At 41.5% G+C, this 25,455-nt stretch overlaps 1 protein-coding gene across 3 annotated transcripts; it reads left to right on the forward strand.

Annotated features, from left to right (window-relative positions):
• Positions 1-6,394: 6,394 nt before the first annotated feature.
• armc2 (armadillo repeat containing 2) lies at positions 6,395-25,442 on the forward strand. 3 transcript variants are annotated; one of them, XM_030721094.1, is made up of 19 exons: positions 6,395-6,831; positions 7,053-7,143; positions 10,361-10,671; positions 10,768-10,840; positions 11,168-11,333; positions 11,881-12,007; positions 14,439-14,503; positions 15,131-15,238; positions 16,191-16,375; positions 16,528-16,630; positions 16,794-17,008; positions 18,385-18,530; positions 19,979-20,078; positions 21,069-21,378; positions 22,717-22,839; positions 22,934-23,047; positions 23,348-23,480; positions 24,265-24,419; positions 24,539-25,442. In XM_030721094.1, exons 3-19 carry the CDS (start codon positions 10,457-10,459, stop codon positions 24,670-24,672), a joined length of 2,472 nt encoding a protein of 823 aa, XP_030576954.1. In that variant the 5' UTR covers positions 6,395-6,831; positions 7,053-7,143; positions 10,361-10,456; the 3' UTR covers positions 24,673-25,442. The 3 variants fall into 3 exon arrangements, with proteins under 3 accessions (XP_030576954.1, XP_030576955.1, XP_030576952.1); XM_030721095.1 differs by lacking the exon at positions 7,053-7,143 and having other exon boundaries at positions 10,343-10,671; XM_030721092.1 differs by lacking the exon at positions 7,053-7,143.
• The last annotated feature ends 13 nt before the right edge of the window (positions 25,443-25,455 follow it).

Raw genomic sequence — 25,455 nt, forward strand, 5'->3', positions numbered from 1 at the left:
AAGGGGATGTTTTTCCATGCTATAATGAAAAAAAAAAGACAAATAATGTTAGACACTCCTGTCAATATGCCACAACACACTTTGAAAAACTATTCTTTATTGAGATTTGTCTCATCGTTGCCCTCAAGTCACTAATGTACCTTTGGCCTAAAATTTTTCCAAAACATTTCACAAATCCAGTTGTAAAGAACAAACACGCGAGAGTCCTGTAACATCCTGTAACAGTTCCCTTTCTTGTTTACGGTTTGTAAGTACTGTATGTACTGTCCTTTCCAAATAAGCTTCTTCTTTTGATTCTTTATGAAAGAGGAAGAGAGATGGATTAAGTATAAAAGCATGGCACATTTGGGAAGACCTTTGATGAATCAAAGGCAGCTGGCCAGGATTCCTGATTGTTAGAAATCAACAGCAGCTTTAAGCTAAAACAGAGAATCTGGTCTTTTACCTAGTAGATTCGTACAGAATAACCCATTCTCCTCTCTGAGGATTACACGGTCAGACCTTGAGGTGAATTTAATGGGACGTCCACGCCTGTGAAAACTTTTTTTCACATGTCTGAACATAAAAAAAAAAAAATCATTACAACATATAAGCAGAAAATCTGATGAAGGCAACAAAATACAGAAATGACCAAATGCAAATGGGAATAATTAATTTTAGATATTTTATACAGGGTGCACATGATCCAGTGTTGAGCTAACAACTTTATATTATGCAACATTTAATAGGTTGGGTAAACCCTGGAGAGGCTCATCTCCCTGTTTCTTGAAACAAATTGTTAAATGCTATTAATAGAAAACCAAACAAACTTATTTGGAGTTAAGGAGGGGCAGGTCTGAGGTAAACAGATACACAGCAAATAGAAGTCGATGGTATTTAGCTATAATTTGCACCCGTGAAAAGGATTTGTTTTTGTAGCTGGCTTCTGAAACATGTCATTATATCACATTTATTACTATAATCCATAAAGTCTGAAAATAATATTCAGTACGTTTCTTCTAGCGTTTAAGAAGGTTCAGAGTCTCTAGGATCTCAAACAGAATATAAGCGGGACAAAAATAAAGGACAACTAAGACTTCATCTCAGTTAAAGGCACTCAAGCAATTTATGAGTAAGAAAAGATGAGCACAAAAACGGCAGACCAGAAACATTCTTTGTATGATACAAGTGGCAATGGAACTTTAAAAGCTGACATGCCATTTCTTCTTTCCCTTACCCCTCATAAAAGAGCATAATTGCACCATTGGTTGTGTAACACAAATTAGCAAAAGGCTTTCAAGTAAAAGGACAAGGTTAGTTATTGTAGTACGCACACAAAAAGACACACACTGTAACATTCAAAGATATGACCCTGATAAGCACACCAAAGACTGAAAAAGGACCGAAGCAGGCGCCGATGGCCTTCACCAGTCTCAGTGTGTACTTGTTGTGAAAAGCCTATTACAGGACTGCCAAACACACATCCTGATGCTTACTTTTTAAACTGAATAAATTTTTTTTCTTCTTTTTTAAACCTAATCACAAGAGAGGGAGCTAAATAATGGAAAAAAAAAAAAAAGCCTGCCGAGTTCAAGTGAGTCAGTGAGTGTGTGCGCTTGAGAATCTTCATGTGTGGTCAGATGGCCTTGGTGAAAAGTGCTGCGAGGACCGGTGCAGGGGAGGAACACTGTGAACCACAGAGGCAGGTCAGCACTCAGCCGCATATCTATTCATAGAACCAGATATAAACTCCATCAAGGTAGAGCTGAGCTGCCCGCATTTTGATTAGCATACTAAATGAGACAGATATGCCTCACTGGGATTTGTCTGGGTGATGGTAATCTGAGGGGAAACAAAAGCTAGTTCCTCTCTGGGCCTTTATAAACCTGTACTCCTCAAAGGTAAACCTCCTCTTGTCTTTGTCAGTTAGATGAGAAGATCTGAAGCACTTGCTTATCTGTATGATAAATATGAATCTACTGCATGCAACACAGCTTAGCATGATTTGGGTACTTATTAAACAAATTAATGAAAATTAGTGCACTTTGGATGTACCTTTGGACAGAGTAAAGCTAGTTGACAGATTTTAGAGTGGTATATATCTTATTATCTGATGCCAGTGGTGTAAAAGCTAGTAGGTGTAGTCACGATAAGGTCAGCTGTCCTCCAAAATATCTCGAGCATTCAAAACATCAGTGCCCGGGTGAGGCTACTCTACAGCTTGTGTATGCATAATGCAAGCGTGTGCATGTGAGATTTTAGTTTCCATGCACACAGAGAGAGATGAGTGATAAGACAGCAACTGTCTGCCCAGCATGTCTGCTGTATTTGAATGTCTGCGTACAGGGTCCTAACGGACAGCAGGAGTGTTTGGCTCTCTGCCCACTTCAGCTTCAGACTGGAGAGTGCGGAAAGACGGCTCAGCCTCATAAAGTATGTGAAACTATACACGGTTTGCTTCATTAATAAAATGAAAAACACTGATCAAGTGAAAAAAAAAAGTCTTGCTAACAAGAAGGAAATGTTTCTTTCTATAAAATGTGCAAAATACACTCTTCCTTCAAACAGCCTGTTTTATCACAGATTTTATGACTTTGGACAAAAAAGACAAACCTTGAATCTTTTACAGGCAATGGTGCTCAAAAGTCAAGAATGTCAGAGCACAGTTATTAAGTCTGTCAGCAACAAGGAAGCTGATAACTACAAACAAAGCCAAACAATAACTCACTGCTGATTCCTGACATGTTCTTAAAGGGAACCTGCTGCCTCATAAAAGCATTGCTCAGCGGGATATTTGGGTAACTGCTAGAAAAACTGACGTAAAAGTTATAAGAATTGCAGATATTAAAAAAGAAAGAAGGAGGTAAGAGAAGGTGAGCAAGTTTTGCCACTAGTGCTTAGAACAATATACAGTATAAAAGATGGACATAGCCGCCATGACACCATCTGGTGGTTTTTGAAATTGTGTTTGAAGCTGAGCGTTTTCACGGTGGCCATCTTGGTGTTGTGAAACACCACATGAGGAGTGAGGGTGGCTCTGACTGTGAAACTGCATGCTCATTGGCTAATGCTTTGTCATTCACTAGCTGTGTCACGAGCAAACCCTGGTTTGGCACTCCTTTCTGGCTCAAATAATGGCCACAATTTATAAAATAACTTTAATGTTTTATTAATATGATATAAACTAGCAATTAAGCCCATAAAGTTACCACGAAAGTGTTTACTGAGGTAAAAGAGCAAGAGAGCCAATAGACTTCCATATCAACCACAGGTATCGCCCCCTGCTGACCATTAAGAAGAATGTAGGGTTTAATGCACTTCCACGTTGGCTTCGCCTTGTGGACCTGGACGCTGCATCTATCTTTTTTTACTATATATGCTTAAAACCTAGGCCTGTGTTTCTGTGGTGACGTAGGTAATTAAACAGCAAATAAAACAGACTAAAAAACTAGTCTTAAAGTAAGAAAATATTCAGAAAATGGAGCGCAACTTAATAGAACAGGTTAAGCACTGCATGTGGACTTAGGAGCCAATTAAAATGATTACTCCTGTTTATAAATAACCAAATGGTATTGTGAATGCAGCTGAAATGTGTGTTACTTTACGCTGCACAACTGAACAGACACAGGTCATTTTGAAATCAGCTTCTCAACTGTCTTTTATGATAAATGAGTAGTTAAGAAGTTCGGCCTGTTATTGGACAAAATCTGATGACATCAGTTGTAACTTTGACCAAGTTAATAAATATAATAATTTTTTTAATGACGTACAAAAGGAAATTGAGGAAATTAAAGGTTTATTTATTGTACACGTAAATAAACAACATGCAGTAAAATGCAACATGCCATGTTGAAAAGCATGTATTTAAAGTGGAGTATGAAAAATATTGGTGTTGAAGGAGAGAAAAAAGAAACTATTTGTGGGTTAAATATGTGAAAGGAAAAGGATGAAGACAGCTGGATGAATGGCAGCTGTATAGAGGGTAAAGAAGCTCCTGTCCTGAGAGCTAAGTGCTTTCTGTCAGTCTAAGCTTCTAGACAGAGACGGAGCCGGTTGCCAAGGAGACACGCCACTTTCAAGCAGGACGACGGCTCCCACAAATCAGGCCATTCATTCCTGACGTGAGCGGCACCGATAACAGTGACGTGGGTGTACTATGAGTTCATTTGCACTGTGTAGGGACTGTGTAGCTCCTGGTGAGGGGAGCTTCATCTTTAGTCCCGCCCTGTGCTCTTCTCTCCTGGCAACACTCTTGATCTGGCTCCACAGGTTCCCTCAGACATATACACTCTGAATATAATAGAGTCCACTGCTTAGCATGTTTGCGCCAACTGTCCTGGCAGCATGTTCACCCCCTCTCTTAGTGACAATGAAATCACAGAGACCATCTTCCTCCTCCCATTGGCTGGCAGGCTCCTTGGTGATGCCCTGTGATTGGGCATGCACAGCATGCACTCCTGGCCAATGATTTTCACTGTATCCAAGAGACTGAAGCATGTAAGGCTATTTAAATCCAACCAGGGACTCACAAGATTGTTCAGATGTATATTTCACTGTGTAAAAAATAAAAAGCCAGGGGGAAAAGGTTTACGAGTGGATGAATGTGAAAATCCAGGCGGACCTGATTGGTGTTTAAAGTGGTCAGCCCATCTAGACGGGTTAAAGAGACCCAGAGTGAAGCACGAGTTGAATGAATGAACTTCGAAACCACGTACTCCTCCTGAACTTTGAATTTTGCTATGAATATTGATCAAATCCTTCTTCCACTCTGCTTGGTTTGCAGTAAATGAAGCTTGGAGAGAGCGGGGATAGCCTGGCTAATTCGAATGGACTGAGGGAGTAAAGGGTGGAGGTCTTTTTCCCCCTGTACAACTCCAGTGTGTGTCAGGAGGGCGGCCAGCTACTGGTCTCTTATGGTGTACCCGGGGACCAACATCAAAGACCAACTTGCAGTGGACCACAACTGTGAGTGAAACTCTCCCTGATGAACACCGCGTAAGTCTGCGGCCATTTTAGCTCCACTCATTTTTTTTTTTTTTTTTGAAACGTCACACTTTCTGTAACTACAAAATGGCGGAAGAATCTGAAGATCTCGTTGACTTTAAAACTAATCAAACTGAGCTGGAAGTGAACATTTTAACTTTTGCACACTGCAGGAGAACAGAATTTGTTATTGCTAATATAAGACAGTAATTTATTCTTTAATGAGCCAGTCTTTTTTCTTTGTGTGTGTTTTCAAGCATTTTTTTTTCTGGGATCAAACTTTGTAATAAATAAAAAATAATACAAATAAAATGACATTTCCTGTACGACACAAACTGTTCTCATTTTGCACATACTGCTGTCGCTCTGCATCGCTGAGAACAATATGTTGAGAGAACAAGGCATCTGGTTTACAGGATTTTAGCTGACCTGTGTGGCTTTAACACGAGTGAGATGTGGAAATAGACTAAAGCTATAACCACTAGCCTCTACTACAGCTTGGCCACAATAACGGCAGAACTACAGTCATTGGATGTATCTAAATAGTGATCAGAGAACCTAATAAACCATCATTAGTGGAAATGAAGATACACAGTACAGCTGTGCTTCATATCTCATGGTGTTTGTTTGTAATTGCTATGCTTCGCTATCTGAAATCTTCTTTAGAGTGCAGACCAGATTACTCAAACTAGGCCTCAAGCTGTTATTGATTTGTCATGTAAGGGTTCTTCTATCCTGTGCTTATTTGTGACATTTGTGGGCCAGCTTTATGAAATGATGGCTACACAAAGAACATATGTAGCAAAACTGAACAGGTTTCTGTAACTTGGAGAGTCAGCTACTCATAAAAAAACATCTGTATAATAATATCCAGTCACGTGCTGTTATAAAAATAAATGTTTGCAGTGCAAAGAAACAAATATCCAGTCAAAGTCTCAATATATTGGTCTGTGGTAACTAGATATGTGGTGGGTAAGCGATATGGCTCTAAAAAGACTAATCAGTGTTTTTATAGAGCAGAATTTTGGGTAGACCATAATACACTAATTAACATTTTAATACAGTTAAATGGTAAAAAAAAAATAAAGTAAAATAAAATCATCATCTTGCATGGCTTTTTTGGGGGGATTAGTCAAGGACTGAAAATGTTCATTGTAGAATTAATTAAAAATAATAATAGACGCCAGTGCTATTTAGAATAATGAGCAATATTAAGCGTATTTTTATTCAAAGTGGCCAAATTATATTAGTTAAAGCGTAAGCTTTCAATTATAGTTACAGTGTGTGTCAATATCATGCTGTATTTACCTAGAAAACCTCAAAGATAAGTCACTTTTCATTTGTGTGTTTCTGTATTTTAATGCACTCATTATAGCAACTAAAATAAACTGAAAATACATACAAAAATGTGCAGGTCTTCGATCCAGAACCCGGGCCTGCTTCCACAGAGCTTTCCCAGCTGCGACACCTGCACAAGCACAAAATACTTTAGATTATTTTTAAGTTTCCTCTGTGATTAGTTGATTAATTGTTGACTACATTTGTCAATTAGTGCAATTAGACGCACGTTTTAAGTTAGCAAAACGAGTAACGAGTAATGTATTTAATTAATATCCTCACATTTCTGAGTGAAGCGCGCTTGCTTCAGTTTCCTTCATTACAGGCGCATGCGCAACACCGTGGCGCGAGAGAGATCCACAGAAGCTCGTGCACGTGATGTCATCGGGCTAGCTTGCTGCACGCTCAGAAGAGTTTTCAGCAAGTTTCAGGTATCATCGGATTTCTCTTTTGGCCGTGGAAGCCCACTTTAAGCGCTGTCCTGATGTTTGTCCCGACTATTACCCAAAGAGGACCTTGAAGGGGTCTAAGGTAAGTGTTCTAGCTTTCTTCAATAACCGTTCACTTAGTGTTCAGGTTTTCATTCAAACCTCGGTTTCTGCAAATGCTTCCTGTTCCTCAAAACCGCTCCGTTTGGTCATATCAAAGTTTGGTGCACTTACTAAATAACTGAAGTCAGTGCTTCTGCTGTAACGGAGACAAATTAATAGTTTAGCCTTCTTTGATGAATGCTATGGTTATTTCGTTTCTAGGGTTTGTTGTCCAAGCTACCATAGCGGCAGTGTGTCGCCATGGAGACGGAGCGTGACCGCGCAGACGAGTTTCTTCTGAGCTAACGATAAGGTTAAGGAAATTTAGCTTTAACTTATATGGTTCATTACCTGCCTGGGCCAATTTGCGATAGCGCTGTATGCTTGGTATATCTTCTTTACCATATTACTTACCTTTAATGCAGCCGTTTACAGTCACTTCACCGAAACTCACCTCAGCATATTTTGTGCTTTTCTTGGCAATTAATCTGCTGGCTATAGTTATGAGGTACGTTACAGTTAGAGATTTTACATGAAAAATGAACTGTCAAATAAAGTGTGATGAATTGTTAATCATTAGACTGCCTTATAATAGTAGTAGTAGTAGAAGATGCATCAGTAATAATAATCCAGTTTCAGCTGGTCGGTAGATTAGTTGAGCAACATAAATTCATTAGAAATTACAGCTTGTCTGAGAAACTGGCTTACAGTTGCATACCTGTCAAGTCTCCCGTTTTGGCCGGGAAACTCCCGTATTTTACCCCTCTGTCCCGCCATCATGCAATATTATTATTTTCCCGTAAATTTCCCGTATTTTAATATAATAATTATGAATCTTTCACTATCCTCGCGAGAACTGCCACCTGCAGTAGCCTGGGTGGCAGTTCCAACTGGACCTCGGTTGCGTGGCACTAAACCAATCAGCGAGGGAAAGCGAAATGTCAAAAAAGTAACTTAAAGGGCCAAATTATCATGTTTTTGACATCAAAGTTGAGACCCCTGATTGATCCTTTGAGTCATCATCAGCAGAACCTATAAGTAGGAGCCTAAAGACACGAAGAATTAAGAGTCACAGAGTCTTTAACAAGCACGAATCTGCACCAGAACCCCAAACACACAGTGTATTAACAGTTTTAAGATCATTTCATCCAAAATGAGTGACAGAGGAGATGAATTTCCAAATTTTGCAGCCCCACTCTTGGAGAGGCTGGCCTTCCTTGAAAACCGTCTAAATCTGCTAGCTATGCAGGGCCATGCTGGGGATAGCAACCATCTCCAAAATATCATCGCCATCCTCAACAATCTCAATGTGGTTGTCCACAGGCAAAATAATGATAATGCTGGTGTTGCCAGCATTGCTGATGAAAGAAACAATGACCGTGTTGACCCGAATAGAGAAAATAATGATAATATTGCTGTTGTTGCCGGCATTGCTGATGAGGTCTTTAATGACCCTGCTGACCCGAATAGAGTAAATGATGATAACGTTGTTGCTGGTGGAATCAACAATGATAATGCTTATGAGGCAGTTGAAGAAGCTGCAGATGTCCACCAGAACATACCAGAAGAGGATCCTTTGCCTGGTGTATCCAGAAAGAGGTCGAGAGAGTCGGATGATGAAGGACCTCAAGAAAACAAAAGATTCAGATAGTGTGAGTTTGCTGATAGTGACACTGACGGCACAGACTTTCCTCATGTTGATGATCCCGAGGACATCAACCAACAGGTCACAGACGAAATGTTGCCTAGTGGATCCACCAAACGATCCAGAGAGGAGGAGGACAATGAAGCACACACAAGCAACAGAATCGGGCTTGCAAACTCTGATCCAGGGACTCGCTCAAACGTCTTGAGTCACACTGAGAGAAGCAGTGGTGAACATTTTGAGGGAGCACCTCCAGAACTTGACAACCATCAAGCTGGAGGATCTGGGAAGAAGAAGAAGAAGAAGAAGAAGAAGAAGAAGAAGAAGAAGAAGAAGAAGAAGAAGAAGAAGAAGAAGAAGAAGATTTGAGTCCTTGCAAATTTTGCAGGTCTTCAAATGAGTAGCAGCAATGAAGGCTATCAATAGACATATATATAATATGTCTATTCGGGATAATATAATATAATATGATATAGGGGCCACTGGGCCTCATGTATTAGGCCAGTGGCCCAAGAGATTTTAGTAGACCAGACACAGCAGAGGAGGAGGTAGTGAGAGAGAGGCTCCAGCACCAGAAGAGAAAGTGACCAACATGAACCCCAACCAGTCGCAGAGGATGACTGCCCCTCCCTGAGCCTGGTTCTGTTGGAGGTTTCTTCCTGTTTAAAGGGAGTTGTTCCTCCCCACTGTCGCAAAGTGCTTGCTCATAGGGGGTCGTTTCAATTGTTGGGTTTTCTCTGTATTTTCTCTTTCATTTCTCTGTAATATAAAGAAAAATAAAGCTGGTCAAACCAAATACTGACTTTCAAGCTCTGTTTTAACCTTATAAATTGCAATTCCATCATCATTGCTGCTTAGTTTTGGCTTTTGGGGTGGCTGTGGCTCAGGAGTTAGAGCAGGTTATCTACTGATTGGAAGATTGATGGTTCGATTTCTGGCTGCTTCACTCTGCATGCCAAAGTATCTTTGGGAAAGATTATTGAACCCCAAGTTGCTCCCGATGTATTTGTCGCAGTGTGAATGTGTGTGCGACTGTTAGATAGAGAGCACTTAGATGTAGAAAAAAGTGCATGCATGAATGTGTGGGTGAACGCAAACACGCAAACCCTACCTCCAACCCCCGAACCTCGCTTAAAAACCGAGCCTGCCTACCCGCTCCCTCCGCTCCCATCCCCGGTCCTCGCTTCGGCCTTTATCAACCTTTGAGACAGGCAACAGCGACACAACACAAGTTGGCAACAGTGGCCCAGATAAAGGAGGAGGGTTGAATGTAGCTAGCAGTCTCACCCCACAAGTGTTTTCGTTAAATTTGATATTCTAACATTAAACAATATAGGACAAAATTGATCTATGTAATGTGGGTCTAGAAAAAGTATTATGTCATATAGCAACTTCTATTTTCAGTGGCGGAAAATTTCACGTATTTTTAAATACAAAACTTGACAGGTATGCAATTGGCTTCTCTTAAGAGCTTAATATTTTCTTCTTGACATTTAATTTTTAATACGTGAGTGAATAGTTTACATTTTGGACTGCTGATGAAATTAAAAAGCAATTTCGGTTTATCAACTTTAATCAGTTTTAATGTAAATCATTAATTTTTTTGTGATCTTTATATAAACCTACCAATTAACCAGTTCATTTATAAAATTACAGGCAGTTTAATTTGTAGCATCTATAATCCAGTAAGGACAGGATCCCCGTGCTGCCGTAATGACTGCTTTTACTGTTGATGTTTTAAGCACATTTTGGTGCCATACTTTTACTTAAGGCACTTTAACAACTTTATTTCAGTGCCGTGATTTTGTATTGTGTTATTGCTTCTTTTAAGGCACCTTTCACACCCATTCCCCATTTTGTCTTCAAGTAATATTCTGTTTTCTAGGTTTCCCATCAGTGATACACCCTGTACCTACGCATATAATGACATTAAACCGCTGAAGTCATCTGCGGACTTTTTTAACACATCACTTAGGCCTACATGGCCTCTACAGATCCAAAACATGAGATCTGCAGCCCCTTTATGCCCCAGCGCAACACTAGGAAAACGTGCACAGAGATAGTCAGTGAGATCAGACAGTCCCTGCGAGTTCAGTCCACCCACCGACCATTTACTCCCAGAGATGGACATAGAAAACTTTTTGGGAGCGCCTCTGTTCGTGTACAATGTGACAACAGGCCACCTTCTGCTTTTAGGTTAGTCACAAATGCCACTTGTCTGTTAAGATCTAAGATGAACTGTGGATCTAATAATGTGTGAAAGTAATCGGCTGTTTGTTTTTTACTCTGCAGCCTTCACGCTCAAAATTTTGATGCTTCAGACTCCAGGCCAGGTTCAGGGACTCGCCTCTCTCCTCTGGACCATGTACATTAATCTCACACATAAACACACACTCTGCATTGTAGTTTAAGAAGACAAATTATCCCATAATAAGGTGATATTTTCAGTATATACACTTCCAATCATCAGTGGATTATCATGATAATTAAACATGTAATCTTGGAGCAAAGCAGTAAATGGGATAATGGGACTATACACCTCTGTGCACTAGATAAGTATTAGCATTTATGTTTTAAAAGACAAATGTAAAAGCAGGAATAAATGCAAGGAAAATTCTCTGTTTATAAAAGTACTGATGTCTCAAATAATACTGAAAATAAATAATACTGCTTAATGATTGTGCTTTGCCAGAAGCCAAAGTTTCCAGTCCCCTGTAATGTTGAGGATCCATTCAAAGCCTTTCCCAAACCCCCTGCTGGCCCAGTGGAAGTGAAGAGGGGGCCGGCAGGGGCACGAGCACGCCTCCTCAGAACTGGATCTCTCACCAGGTTACCACCTATAGAAGGACACCCAAATGGTAAAGAAGGGGAAAAGATGCAAATGTAGCTCAACTTACAGTAGAAGAGATGACAGTAAAAGAAAAAAAAAAAAAAAGAGCATTCATGCTGTGTTTACTCTCAAATGCTAATAACCCAGTTTATTAGGAGCTGTTTAATATGTACGAGATAAATCAAGAAAACAGCGCATCATTCATTTTGCTGTATCGCTGTAAATGTTCTCCACAGACATGAATGCTGAAGCAGTTTTCTCAAAGGGAAATGAATGGAGCCATTCACATGCTGACATTTTACCTGATTTACATTCTCTGTGGTGGGGCTTGGTAAAAAGCATAACATACAGTGGAAAATGACTACTGTCTCTCAAACCTTTCCCCACAAAACTACTCAGCTATTTAGAGCAATAAAATAGATAAGGGAGTCTGACTGAGTCCTTTATCTGTATGCCTTTACTGTATACATACACTATGTTAATGTGCATGAACAGGTACTTGCGCTTTTGCTTAGTGAAAGAAGTAGAAAGATTGCTATAAATAACACCTTGCCACATTTATTCCACGTGTTTAGTGAAAGAGAGACTGAATGCAGGCCCAGGACAAAAGCAGCTGTCAACTAAGCAACTTTCCAGGACAGACCACACCGCAGTTCACAGTGGTCCTGTCAAACCCGGCCTACGCAGAGCAGCCAGTGAAAGGTACACTTTCTATCCTGCTGTTTGACTTGCAAGATACAGTATGTCCCTCGCTCACCGCCCTTCCACCCTCCCATGCGCCCGCCTTTTGACCATAATGACAGTTCGACAATGAGTTTAAGATTTACTGACATGGGGTCACAGGGGTAGCCATAGCTACATCAAGCTGATTGCACCTCTCATTTTTTTTTTGCCTTTTTGTCATATTCTTCATCTCCTTCCTGCTTTGTTGCCTGTCTTTCTTATAATATCTTTGGGCGTTCCTGTTTTCCATTTGTAGCTCAGTGTAAATGAGATGTATTATGTACAGTAAAAAAAATAGAGTATTCCTTTAATCGCCACTACACTACTCATGAACATTTTTCAAAGCAAAAGGCTTTAAAAACTATAGTCTACTTGACCCACAGCCAAATATTGTTCATATACTGTAGCTGAATAGCTGAAGTCTGTTAGACCAGCAGTGGTGTCACTAACAAATAGAACAGATTCTGCAACTTCAGGCACTTGACCCCTTTTAAACTCTCATATACATCACTGTACACTGTATCTCGGTCAAGCCCAGCTTCTTGGTTCCCAGTGAAATTGTCTCTATCTGTCATTACTAGCAATTGTCAGCTTTTACATTTCCATAGTGCAGAGAGGCTAAAAGCTCTCCTTTTTTCTGCTGACCTCATCAGCTATGTGTCAGCACGAGGAGCATAACTCTGACCGTGAGGTCAGGGGCTGTCGTTACAATCCATTTGCCCATCGATTGGGTGGGGCAGTTGGGGCTGCTGTAGGGGGGCGAGCATACCATAAAACACTTTTACAGGAAATCTGGGCCATGGCCCCGAGCTCCACCTCCTACCTAATACCAAGTTAACACGCTATGTTTGTATAACTTGTTGCTGACAAAGAGAAGTCCCAAGTGAGCAGACCACGGTCACGTTATTATTGCACCGAACAGGCTCAAAGACTTCCCCCTTTTTGATTCGTGCTAGGTCAGAGTTTTTAAAGCACAGTTCTTTAGTGTTGCAATGAACTATACAAAAGAGACATTAGACAGAAGAGAACAGTGAAAATCACTGAGAGCCAAAGCAGAAGCACACTAACTGCAAGTGGAAATGGACACAGCTTGACAGATTAATATGATGAGTTGGATGAGATATAAAGATAGGGGAGATTAGACATCCACTAGGTTCTTTTTCTCCAATAAGCCAGAGCTCTATAGCTCCAAATGGCTCTCTATTAGATTTGGGTGCCCATCTGGGCAAGGCTGGCAGCAGCGTGTATTGCGACTGCAGTGCACTGGCCAGGCCTAAGACAGGGATGAGGTCATGTCTCAGAGAATGTCGAATCACACAAAGAGGCCTTATTATCAGGCTCTTAATCCTATCATACAGAGCTAAAGCCCCCTGACATTCACTGCAGCATACCTCAGCCAGCAGTCCCTACTTCATATGCCCTGTGTGCCAAATTTTAACAATCGCTAAAGTGAAAGTGTGCTTTATTATCATTTATTATCATTATTATCATACTTTATTATTATTATTGCAGTCACTTCTATCTCATATCTGTCACTTGTGTGTAAAAGGTCAAAGAAATAATACATTCTGTTATATCACCAAAGCCTCATTAAAAGGTTTCTCTTTTACAGGAGTGATTACACCTTTTCATGTATTTAAAGATTCACTCTTTGCTTGCTTTTTGCAGTAAATCTTACAGTTACAGAAAGTCATTAGGATTTTCTCAGCTGGTAGTAATTGCTCATAAGAAACGCCACCTGTCATGTGGTGCAGAATATACTGGAGGATTGAGTCGTTTTCTTTGAGTGTGGGTGGACCAGTGCAGAGTTTAAATGCAGACATTCAGATCTAACAGTGACATGCAGGGGCGAGCCGCAACACATAGCGCAGCATGACACTTGGGTGTGTTTTCGGGAGCACATTACGGTTATTGCACAGAGCTGGTAACGCTGTGGAGACAGCTCATAGTGACAAAGCATGAACACCTTTAACCAGACTGCCCACAAAGCTGAGATCTTAGTTCCTGTCTGTTGGTCCTGTCTGTTGCAGTTGTGCGCCCTGCAAAGCAGCACACTCCCAGAAACACACGAAAATAAAATGTAAAAGTGGTCACACAGAAACTTGCAGATACATACACATATGTGCATGCGTGCAAATGTGCATGCACAGACGCTGAGATACTAGGAAGTAGTAGTGGGTCCGCACACACCTCAACCTCTGCTGCAACAGTGACACCTAGTGTCTGCTGATGAAAACAGGCCTGAAGTGTTTTTTTGGGGGGTATAAAGTCAGCAACTTTTAATGGTCATTTGTAAAAAATATATATATATTTTGGTTTTTAAGAGCCAGAAGACCTAGAGCCACTTTCTTCTAGCTAAATATGTATATCTGTAAAACTAATATAACCAGACTCTTTGTGTGCTTTTCAGAACGTTACAGACTGATGTGGACTCAGGAATAAGACCCACAGACCACAAAAGAGATTGCGCAACAGGTTTGCCCATACGCACTAAGTGAAGCTCACTGTCTCATCTTTTACAGTGTTGTGCATATTGATAAACACAAATAGTACATTTTGCGCAACATGCAAAAGTAGAAATGTATTTGCTTCCACTCAGGCATGACTTAGAGCAAAATTAGTATGAACAGATCTAAATATGAAATCTCACTGTTTACTGTTGAGTCTAGAGATGTTTCACGTGCAACAGAAATAAACTTTGATTGGGGTGTTGTTGCTATGGGTTGCAAGTTTTACCAAGACAGGCAGCCAGCCAATAGCTGAGAGAGCTTCGGTTCGTGCAAACCACGGCTTCCTGTATCACACCAAGCAAGGGGGTATGCAAATATTCAGCAAAAAAAAAAAAAAAACGGGGGGGAGGGGGCACGGTGTGCGAGAGATTACACAAGTTAACATGTACAAACTCACATGCCTACATGCAGGCTATTTCACATCAGCATAGAAACAAATCAGAGGAAGTCAAGCTGTGGATGGTGACCTTTTCACTGTGGCATCAAACTTCCTGCTGTTATATTTTAAGACTGTGAACTTGTGAACTGTGGTTGTCGCTTTTGTTTTCTGAGGTGATAATTGGCTAACTGCAATTCTCTCTGCGCATTTCAGAGCCGGAGCATGGAGACAACAAGAGAAACAGAGAGGAGGATGCAGGGTCACTGGTGTGGATTAATGTGGTTGCTCCTCTTCTTCAAAAACTAGAGAAAGTGGCTGCAGGTACTGCAGGCCATGTAATCAGGAAAGCCCCGAAATATGGTCCAAATATATAACATTCAAATGATCAAAATAATATGTTGTTCCCTTTGGGCGTGAATGTCTTTAAATCCAATCATTTGGATTGTGGTTGAGGCACTTCTTTTTTTTATATGTATATATATATAATTTTATTAGTGCTAAGCTTCTCTTATTCATACCTATTTCCTGTGCTTCAAGAATACTTTTAATTTACAGCCAGCAGCCTGAAAAACAGATTTTTCAGTACTGGCAGATAGTCGTGCATAAAGTCTCACAAAATGAAAAAGCACCATCATTTTAGCTGCCAAAGAAAGACAAACAAGATAGTGTTATGCTTGGCAGCTTGACAGAATTGTCCTGCCTCAAACTGCAGTCTGGCAGCCATGAAATGAAATCTATGGCTGTAAATATTTCAACATTCTACAAATTTAATGGAAAATTCATTTGAAAGATAAATATTAAATATTTATTGTACCAAAGGCCTTCTGGTTCATGCATAAAACACCTTTCAGATTCAGAGAGACACTGCAGTGAAATGCTGAGTGTCAGACTTGGTCCGACCTTTTTTAGAAATGGCCAGGCGCTGCTATTTATGCTGGGAAAATATTTATTTTGCCTCGAAAACAAGGAAAAACTCCACCCTTTCTCTTCCTCCGCTAAAGAGCGCAGCTGCCTGTTGCGGAATTGTTCCCCTGCATTTTACCAAAGAAATTCAAAGCTGCTTCTGAGAAGAGGAAGGAAAATGTTTCTGCTGACCAAAGGATTATTGATTCGCAAGCACACACACATACAGTAGAGCCTTTGTAATTTACAGATACAAACAGGCCAAAACATGCACACAATACAGATGCGTGTTTGCTCTCATTGTGACTTTTGCACATGTTGTCCTAAACTTTACATCATTTTTTTATTTTTTATGTGTGCGCTCTGCAAGGCGGTTCCGAGGGCTCGGTTGGCCGCCTGTGTGATTTGTGTGACCGTCTCCACGGCACCTTGGCAGAAGCGGACATGCTCGGCCGGCGCTGTAAGAGGAGGTCAGAGATACTTCGAACACTGTTCCGCCTCATTGACCTCAACTCTGCCCAGCTCAACGTGCGCATTGCCCAGCTGTGCCTTGCTGTGAGTCATCTGTGAGTTTGCAGGGGTGTGTGTGTGTGTGTGTGTGTATGTCTTTGTGCATATGCGTGTCATGTCAGCATGTCTGTCACTTGTCCCCACTATTTTATACAAAATTTATGTCGTTTTTTTTTTTTTTGTATTTTTCTCACCAGCTGTGTGTCAGTGGAAACAACCTGCTCAACATCTGTAAACTCATCTTCCAGATCAGCCGCGGCGAACACAACGACATCCTCTTCCAGAACAACTCCATCATCGGTCAGGATGACACAGTAGATAACATAGTGGTTATCTATTCTGTGACTTTGGTCTGAAATATAGTTGCTTATAGGTTCATTTTTATCTGTCTGATTCTATTTTGTGTCAATCGTATACATGCTTCCCCATATGGACGGTAACAACAGATGTTTCCTGTATCTAGACTCATTGCTGAGCGTGCTGACCAGTGAGGATCTGTCTGCGTCTGGAGAAGCGCTGCTGTACTGTGTTGGCGCTTTGAAGTTTCTCTCTGGAAACGCTGCAATCCTCAGACTCTTGCTGGACAAAAATTGCATTGGAGTGGCCCAGAAACTCATCCAGAAACTCTGCGTAGTAGAAGATACCAACCTCGCCATAGCAGGCCATATCCTTGTACAGGTACCAATTCAAAGCAGTTGTATTATTTTTTTTTTATATTATTATTTTTTTAATGTTTCGTGTTGATTTCTTCTTGAAACCAAGATATCAATCTATGTCAGGAATTAAGCAGTTTTTTTTTTTTGACTGATGCAGATTTTTCCACCACTATACAAAAATGCTTTTGTTCATGTCTTGTCGTTAAGTTTCTCCATGAGAATAATATCCTGTGCTGGACAACTAAAACCCAGCTTCACTGCGCTGAAAATTACTGCTGCCAACCACAGAAACTGCCCCAAGCAAACACCTTGAAGCCGTGCTTGATTTCGTGTCTAAGATGACTCATTGGTGAAGGTGAAATAAGCGCACGATGACTTTCGGGGAAGTTTCAGTGCTGCTGTGTGTTCTCTCTTGTCATATAATGATTTGTTTAGGCAGTTCAATTCAGGTTTATTTGTATAGCGCCAAATCACAGCAACCGTCACCTCAAGGTGCTTTATACTGTAAAGACTGGAGAAAACCCCAGAAATCCAACAACCCCCTGTGAGCAAGCAATGGTGGGAAGGAAAAAACTCCCTTTTAACAGGACGAAACCAGCAGAACCAGGTTCAGGGAGGGGCAGCCATCTGCCATGACTGGGGGGGGGGGGGGGGGGGGGGGGGGGGGGGGGGGGGGGGGGGGTGAAAAGAGGTGAGTGGAGAAGAAGTGCTCAGTGCATCACAGCAGTCTGAGCCTAAAGCAGCAAATCTAAGGGGTGGTTCAGGGTCACCTTATCCAGCCTTAACTGTACTATATAAAAAAGGGAAGTTTTGAGTCTAATCTTAAAAATCGAGAGGGTGTCTGTCTCTAGAATCCAAACTGGGAGCTGGTTCCACAGAAGAGGGGGCTGAAAGCTGAAGGCTCTGCCTCCCATTCTAATTTTAGAAATTCTAGGAACCACAAGTAAGCCTGCAGTCAGAGAGCAAAGGGCTCTATTAAGCTAATATTGCACTATGATGGAGCCTGATTACTCAAGACATTGTATGTGAGGTGAAGGATTTTAAATTCTTTTAGGTTAACTTTTTCAGGGAACCTTTAGAACGACATCATAATAATCAGTTACAGTACTCCAGCGTTGAAGCTGATGAATGCGCAAACTAGTTTTTCAGCATCACTCTGAGATGGGATGTTTCTAAGTTTAGAGATATTTTACAGAGATATTTTCCTGTATATTTGTTCAGTGTGTGCACTGAAGGACATATCCTGATCAGCTGTGGGCAGTTTCCGGTTGCTGTGCTGTACACTATCCTGAACAGGCCAGCAGCATAAGCTCTGGCCTTAATACAATCCATTAATGTACTAGGCGTATGTTTTCTTTGCTAACCCACACTGGACTCTTTTCTCTCTCGCCCCTGTAGCTGACAGTGACCCTGAGGAACCTTGCCGATCTGTCTGATTCCCGTCCACTGTTTGTTTCATTCTCCATACTACCGGCGCTTTGCCTAGTGCTGCAGCAACACCGTGAAGACCAGGATGTCTGCACAAACATTTCCAGAATTTACAGGTACTGTCCCTGTTAGATTCCCTCTGTTCTTTTATTCTCTTCCATAATTTTGCATGAAGCTAGATCTCTAAAACAAGAGATGGTTAGACATCTAACTATACCTATGCAAAACAGTTACTCTGTTATGTTTAATGTTTTTGCTTTCACTTATCAGAATTTTAACTGTGCAGTACTGCGAATAGCCAAAATATTAAAACCACCTGCAGCCAAAACAGGTCTGGCCTGTCAGGGCGTTCTTTGTCTGCCACATCATTCAGCTGGGTGTTACATGACAAAGTAACATCAACGTTCATGACAGGAATGGAAGTTTCCTAGCAGAAGATTGCACTGTTATCTAATGATCAGTGTTGTTCACTTCTTCACCTGTGAGTTGTTTCAAAGCTGTGGCCGATCAGAGTATGCTCTGAGTCTACAATGAGTAATGATTTTTTTAATTTTTTTTTTTTTAATGTTTAATTCTTCAAAACTACAGAACAAAATGTGATGCACCAGGTGCTATGCGAACCTGCTCACCCAAACCATGCTTAATGTATCCACAGAGATATAAACTCAGCAAAGTATGTAGATTTTTAGGACAGCTGATTCTCATAGGTGAAGTTACACTCACTGGCCACTTTGTTAAATATACCTGTTCAGCTGCTTGTTAATGCAAATGTCTAAACAGCCAGTCACATGGTGGGAAGTAAATGCATTTAGGGATGTCGATATGGTCAAGACTACTTGGTGAAATTCAAACTGAGCATCAGAATGGAGAAGAAAGGTGATTCAAGTGACTTTGAGTGCTACAATTCACACGTGTTCACCAAACTGAACAATGAGGGACTGATCAAAGGTGGCCTGGTCAGGTGAGTCTCGATTTGGGAGATCCTCATCATGGATGTGCAGCTGAGAAATCTGCAGCAACTGTGTGATGATCGGGTCAACATGGATGAAAATCTCTGAGCAATGTTTCCAGCACCTTGTTGAATGTATGCCATGAAGAATTAAGACAGTTCTGGGGTCCAGTCTTGAACTCACGAAGTGTACCTAATAAAGTGACCAGTGAGTATTTAGACACTGTATATGATGGTGACTGAAAATCTACTTTAGACTAAATGCTCTGGGATGTTCTGCTGACCTTTTAAAGAGCCATGTGGCTCAGTATTCCCTGATCTTCATACTGACACCCAACTGAACCAAACACACACACTTTGAGTCTCCATCTTTCTCTGTCTGACACTCCAGCCCCATCAATTTACTCATCGACATGTAATAAGAACAAAAAAAAAAAGAAAAGAAGGAAATAAAGAAAAACAATGTTTAAATATGTTTTCCCATGATAATGAAAATACTCATCTCAGATCTAGTTATCCATTTGCCACATTGATTTAATGTGACCATATTTAGTCACCCTAGCAGGGCAGTGAGCTGAGTGGTCACTGGTACTTGTTGTCCCCTCTCTCCCTCAGTAAACTTTCTTCATACTCTGAGTGCCGCCTCGCGCTGGCTCAGATCCCCAACTGCTACCTGCTATTTTTAGAACTGTTGAACAAACATCACCAAAAACAGGTGAGTCCACAAGCCTCCTCTGTGTTTTTGTGTGTACTTGAGACCTTTTTTTGGGGGGGGGGGGGGGGGTGGGGGGTGGGGGGTAACAACCCTAAGCGTGTGTGTTTTCATGCTAAGTTGCTTATGCACTTTTACTGGTGAATCATTTATTACTATAAGCATTTCTCTTCTGCTGTGTGTTTGTTTTGACATTTAATCAGCCAGATGAGTAAGTGCAAAGGGATGAAAATGGAGGAAAAGAAGGAAAGATTGAATAGACACAGAAGAAGAGGGGATACAGAGATGGAAGATGAATGTAGGACTTTTGCAATCAGACTCAACTCACAAGTGCTCTTCATTTTATTTGGAACAAACTGACACCCACAGCTACAAATATACACACGCATAAACACACTGGATAGCAAGACATGTAATAAACATCCGAGGACAGTTTGTACCGTCTTCATATCAGTGTCCGTACACATTAATGGGAGACACGAGTGCGCTCTCACCTGCTGTAGGGTGTGACGTAGTTGTTTTCCGAGAGTCTGCAGTAACTCATTGACAAAATATTGTGTAACTGCAGTCAAACCAATGTACACAACGCTAAACTCTGAATGACACGGGTATTGGTGCTGCTTGACAGGACAGGCTCTCTGTCCTGTAGGTAGTGTCACGTACAGTCACCCTTCTTCTGCTCAGGATAGTTGAATATAAAAGTACTATTGCTTAAACACTGTTAATAAAGAATCAGTTGGTTAGAATAAAGATTAATGGCCTTAATCAAAAAAAAAAGCCAAACATTTAGTGTCACTTACAGATAAAAAAAAAGTCTCATCTTCTATCTGAATGTCTTTGGTTCAGACATTTAAACTGATCCTGATGGTCTCTAAAAAATAAACAGGCAATGATATTAGCTGACTAAACATGAAAAATCAAACGGCTAATGAATCAGAAGCTGAAAACTGATATTTAACAGGGAATTGACGACCGATCTCCTCTCATTCACAGGACCTCATTGTGCGCCTCCTCTTCACCCTCGGGAATCTCACGGCCAAAAGCGATGAGCCCCGGCAGCAGCTCTTTCAGTGCGACGGCTGCATGCGTGAGCTCCTCCGGCTGTACACAATCTACCAGCGAAAGGACAGGCCACCTCACACACCCATGCAGAAAGGAGCCTCTCCTCCTGTAAGGGCACAGGAGGCTGATGACGTTCTGGTCAAGCTGGTCAGGGTGCTGGCGAATATGTGCATCCACCCTGCTGTGGGTCCACCGCTGGCCGCAGACACAGCCTGCATTCGGCTTCTGATGGAGACCCTCGGTGAGCAGACGGAAGAAGCAGCTCATCTATATTTATTAGGTTAAAGACGAGGATGCAGTTAGTACCAGGGTTAACATTTGCCCTTTTGTTCATGTTATGCAAAGACAGCAGCATGTAAACACCTGGAGTTCTGATCTGGAGTTTTAATATAGTGGTTTAGTGCACTGTAAGAACCCGCGAGGTACACAGCCACTTCTCTCATGCTGGGAACAAGACACGACTTTTGTCAAAAACACGAAAACACACTCCCCACATCTCTATTCATTCCATCATTCAGTTTCCTGACAGTACTTTCTGTTCGATACACAGCACATCCTCTTTCGGTTTACCTGTTTTTTTTTTTTTTTTAAGGCTGACAGAACGAAGCGCTTCACTGCATGAGCAGGATGTTCTGTGACATCTCACAGCCGACTCGGTTTGCGCGTGTGAATATCTCCCCTGTGGTTTCAAAGTTTCAGGACAGGTTGAACTGATACACAGGTGGGCGTGAAACTCTGTATTTTTCTGCTGCCTGCCTCCTACACAGTTAAATTCTGATAAACAAAACATAGGTCAAACTTGTGAAAAAGGGCAAGCATTATTAGATTGAGGGAAGTAAACAAGGTGGGAGCAAAGTGACTGAAGACAGAAACAAGAAATTACTGAGAAGGGGAGACGGTAAACAAAATCTGATCTGAAAATGAAATAGCAGTTTCGGCTGACTGATGTCCTGTTTTGATAAAGATCGTGATTGGCCGCGCTGCTCGACATTAAAGGCTTTTGAGGGAACAAAGCGGCGCTTCCAGTCACAACCAGAAACCAAATTCTGTGTGACGCAGGCGCCAGTTGACAGTGCAACTGCAATATTCATGATTTATGACCGAGCACAAGACATCTGCTGCTATATCGGGGGCAGACTTTGTTTTCAGGGTGCCTGCGGTGTCATGGCTGGTGGCGCTGTGTCACTTTGACCTTTGTGTGCGAGCTCATAATCAAACCAAGTGTAGCAGGCCAAAATTAACCACAGATAGCAGCTATTTTTATCATAATGTCACCGTCACATTAGTGCGGTGGAGCCAAAGGCTGAACTCGCAGGCTGGTCACTTTATTTCTGCATGTGTTTTTCATATTTAAATTGTGGAAATTGATAAGATTCTATTATGTATTTCCATGGAGTCCCATTCACTTTACATAGGCCATGGTGTGGCTGTTGCTGGATTCAGCTTGGAGTTTGTCCACACAATAAATAAACAGCAAGCTTCAGGGGCATGAAGGTGTGTTTCTAATGGCAGATGCACAAAGTAATTCAGTGTTAACGCTGATTTTTTGTGTGTCTTTTTGTATTTGTTTGTGCCACAGAGCTCAGGACTGTGCAGGAGAGCGAGGAGTTGCTGGTCAATGTGGCCGCCGCCATCAACAACCTGTCTTTCTACCAGGAAGAGGCTTCAGCCATCAGACTCAATCGGCTCCACATTGCAAAGCGTGAGAAAAACGAGCCAAGAAAGAAAAGATAAAAATGTGATATTTCTTTTTTTTTTTTTAAAGTTCCAGCTCTCGCCTTTTCTCTGCTCTTCAGTGGTGTTGAAGTTGCTGCTCAGCTCTAGTATGGACGCCATGCTCGAGGCTACCCGCGTCTATGGAAACCTGACGCGGTACAAGGACGTGCGGGATTTCATCATGCAAAACAAAGGTGCATGAAAATGCAGTTTGTTTGCGTTTCTCCATAATGCCCACAGATAGAGCAGAGGCAGCGAGCCTAATTTTACTGCAGGAAAATGCTCCTTATCACTCAGGCACACATCAGCCACAGAAAACCCAATGCAGGACCCACCTCTGTATACTATTATGTCATGTTTAGGCTACACTTATCTGCAAGGCCAGCTACAGTCAGTATAAACATGCCCGCTGACTCTGGTGATAGCAGCTGTCTTATCTTTGGCCCGCTTTGTCTTGGTGCACTCCCTCACTCACTGTCTCTCTCCCTCCTCAGTGCACCGGTTTGTGGTAACACTGCTCGACTCAAAGAGCAACGAGGTGTGTTTCTCAGCCTGCGGGGTCCTCACCAACCTGGCTCTGGATCCTCCCAGCAGGGTCTGTCTCACAGTGGAGGGGGCTCCTGCCAAGTAAGGATGAAAGCACATGGAGATTATGCATGAGGCAGCGGCGCTCATCAGTGTAAATTACTAAACTCATTGTTTACGTTGTGTTAATTATTGCATTCAGCGTGCCGCACTGGGTGGGCAGATTACCTGTTAATTCCAAAAGCAAACATAAAAGAAGAGGGATGTTTGTTACACAAAGTCTCAGCACTGGGGGAAATGATCTTTCTTACAGAGACTTATTTAAGAAGAACTTTATGTCTGTATGGTAAATATGAAGCTGGAGGATCAATCAAATCCATCAATTTCAATTGTGGTTTTATTTGAGGTTATGTACATATTACCTTTAGGCAGAGTCAGAGGAGTGTTTCCCAGCTCACAGTGAGTTGCACCAAAACAGTCTCTGCAATAAATTTATATTTTTCTTCAAAGAAAATAGGTTTCTGGCACAGATTGCGTCCTCTTTGGGTTTGTTTTTTTTTTTTTGTTTTTTTGCAGGGGGGTGGGGTGTGTCTGGTCTTTGTTCTGACAAACAACTGTAATTATCTCAGCCTTCATGCTATTTGTTCACACATTTATCCAAACATTACAGATGTGTAAATTTGTATGATTTTGAGGCTGCAGTGCAGTTCTTCTCACTTCCAAAAGCGAGCAGAATTTTCCCTTTAAATCCACCCTCTGTCCTCTTTTTAGATAAAGGGCCAGTGAAGTGGAGTTCACAAACCCAAAGGTCATGTGAATCCGCTTAGTAAAAGTCATATGATGTGTGTCTGTGTGTGAACGTGCGTATCTTTGTGTGTGTGATCAGGCTGGTGGACTGTCTGAGAGACTTTGGACCAGGTGACTGGCAGCTAGCGGGCCAGATTTGCCAGGCCATGTGGAACCTGACTGGTGGCAGCTCAGAGAAGCCGTTTGACACCGAGGAGAGAGAATCGCTGCGGGAGATCCTCACTGTATACTTAGGTTGGTGTTATGAGAAATTCTTAATATGTCTCACATGCCAGTGGGCCTCAGGGAGAAAGGAGAGGTACACACCTTCCCCTCTCATGCCCTGTCCACTTATGTCTTTACAAATTCCTCAGATAAAGACGAGGCTCTTAAGTGGATAGATAATGAGGACTTGAGGGACTTCCACAGGGCATGCTGGGAGTTGGAGTTCCTACCCGTCGCTCAAAAACTGATGAAGACGCTCCAGCCTCCGGATCTGACAGCCTGACACAGTTGGACGTGGAGTTTTGTGTCAACATAGAAACCTGTCTCCGCCTTACACTGAATTTATACTTTTATGATCGAACACTCCACCACCTGCGGCTTTGTATAGCTGTCTGTAAAGTTTTGTAGTTTCCTTTTCGTGGAGAAAACAAGTGAGGCCAGAGTTGAAATGAGCTCAGCCCACTCTCGCGCCATGATCCTGTGAATATGCGCCACAGTCGTAATTTTTGCCACCTTATGACTGCAGCTGCTGTTTTCCTCAGAGTATGGAGTTACTTTTTATAGCCTGCAAAGTTTAAAGCCTGCAGATGGCAAAAATGAAACAGTCCACCATAACACCAGACATGTATATGTAATATATTTCAGGTTTTAAATTTAACTAATAATAAAGGTAATTAAGCAGAATATAGCAAGCAGACTTAATCTAAATTAAACTTAAAAAAAATAAAAAATGGGTTTGTGGATGTAATATTCCTTCAGTCCTTTGTACTCTGGAACATGTATGGACACATGTTTGCGTGTCTGTCTGCACTTTCAGTTCCACAAATCTAGTTTTAGGGTTTCTCATCACGCACAAGAATAATTTTAAACTTCTTTGCACACTCATACGACTGGCTTGCACTGTATCGAACTGTACATACCGTGTTATAAAGATTTTTATGTGGTTTTAAAACAAAACAGATGACCAACCTGGAATTTACCTCATATGTGAATCTTTTATTGTTTGTGGATTGTGTGGCATTTGAACTTGTACATAATAAAAGCCCGGCAGACGAGAGGAAACCAA

The sequence above is a fragment of the Archocentrus centrarchus genome, chromosome 24 (assembly GCF_007364275.1).
Source record: "Archocentrus centrarchus isolate MPI-CPG fArcCen1 chromosome 24, fArcCen1, whole genome shotgun sequence".
Taxonomy (NCBI): Eukaryota; Metazoa; Chordata; class Actinopteri; order Cichliformes; family Cichlidae; genus Archocentrus; species Archocentrus centrarchus.

Bases quoted from the DNA above. Each gene is read 5' to 3' on its own strand.
- armc2 (XM_030721094.1), top strand. From the start codon at position 10,457: ATGGCCTCTACAGATCCAAAACATGAGATCTGCAGCCCCTTTATGCCC. The intron at 12,008-14,438 runs GTACACTTTCTA...TGTGCTTTTCAG, and splicing joins CGCAGAGCAGCCAGTGAAAG to AACGTTACAGACTGATGTGG. The intron at 15,239-16,190 runs GTACTGCAGGCC...GCGCTCTGCAAG, and splicing joins ACTAGAGAAAGTGGCTGCAG to GCGGTTCCGAGGGCTCGGTT.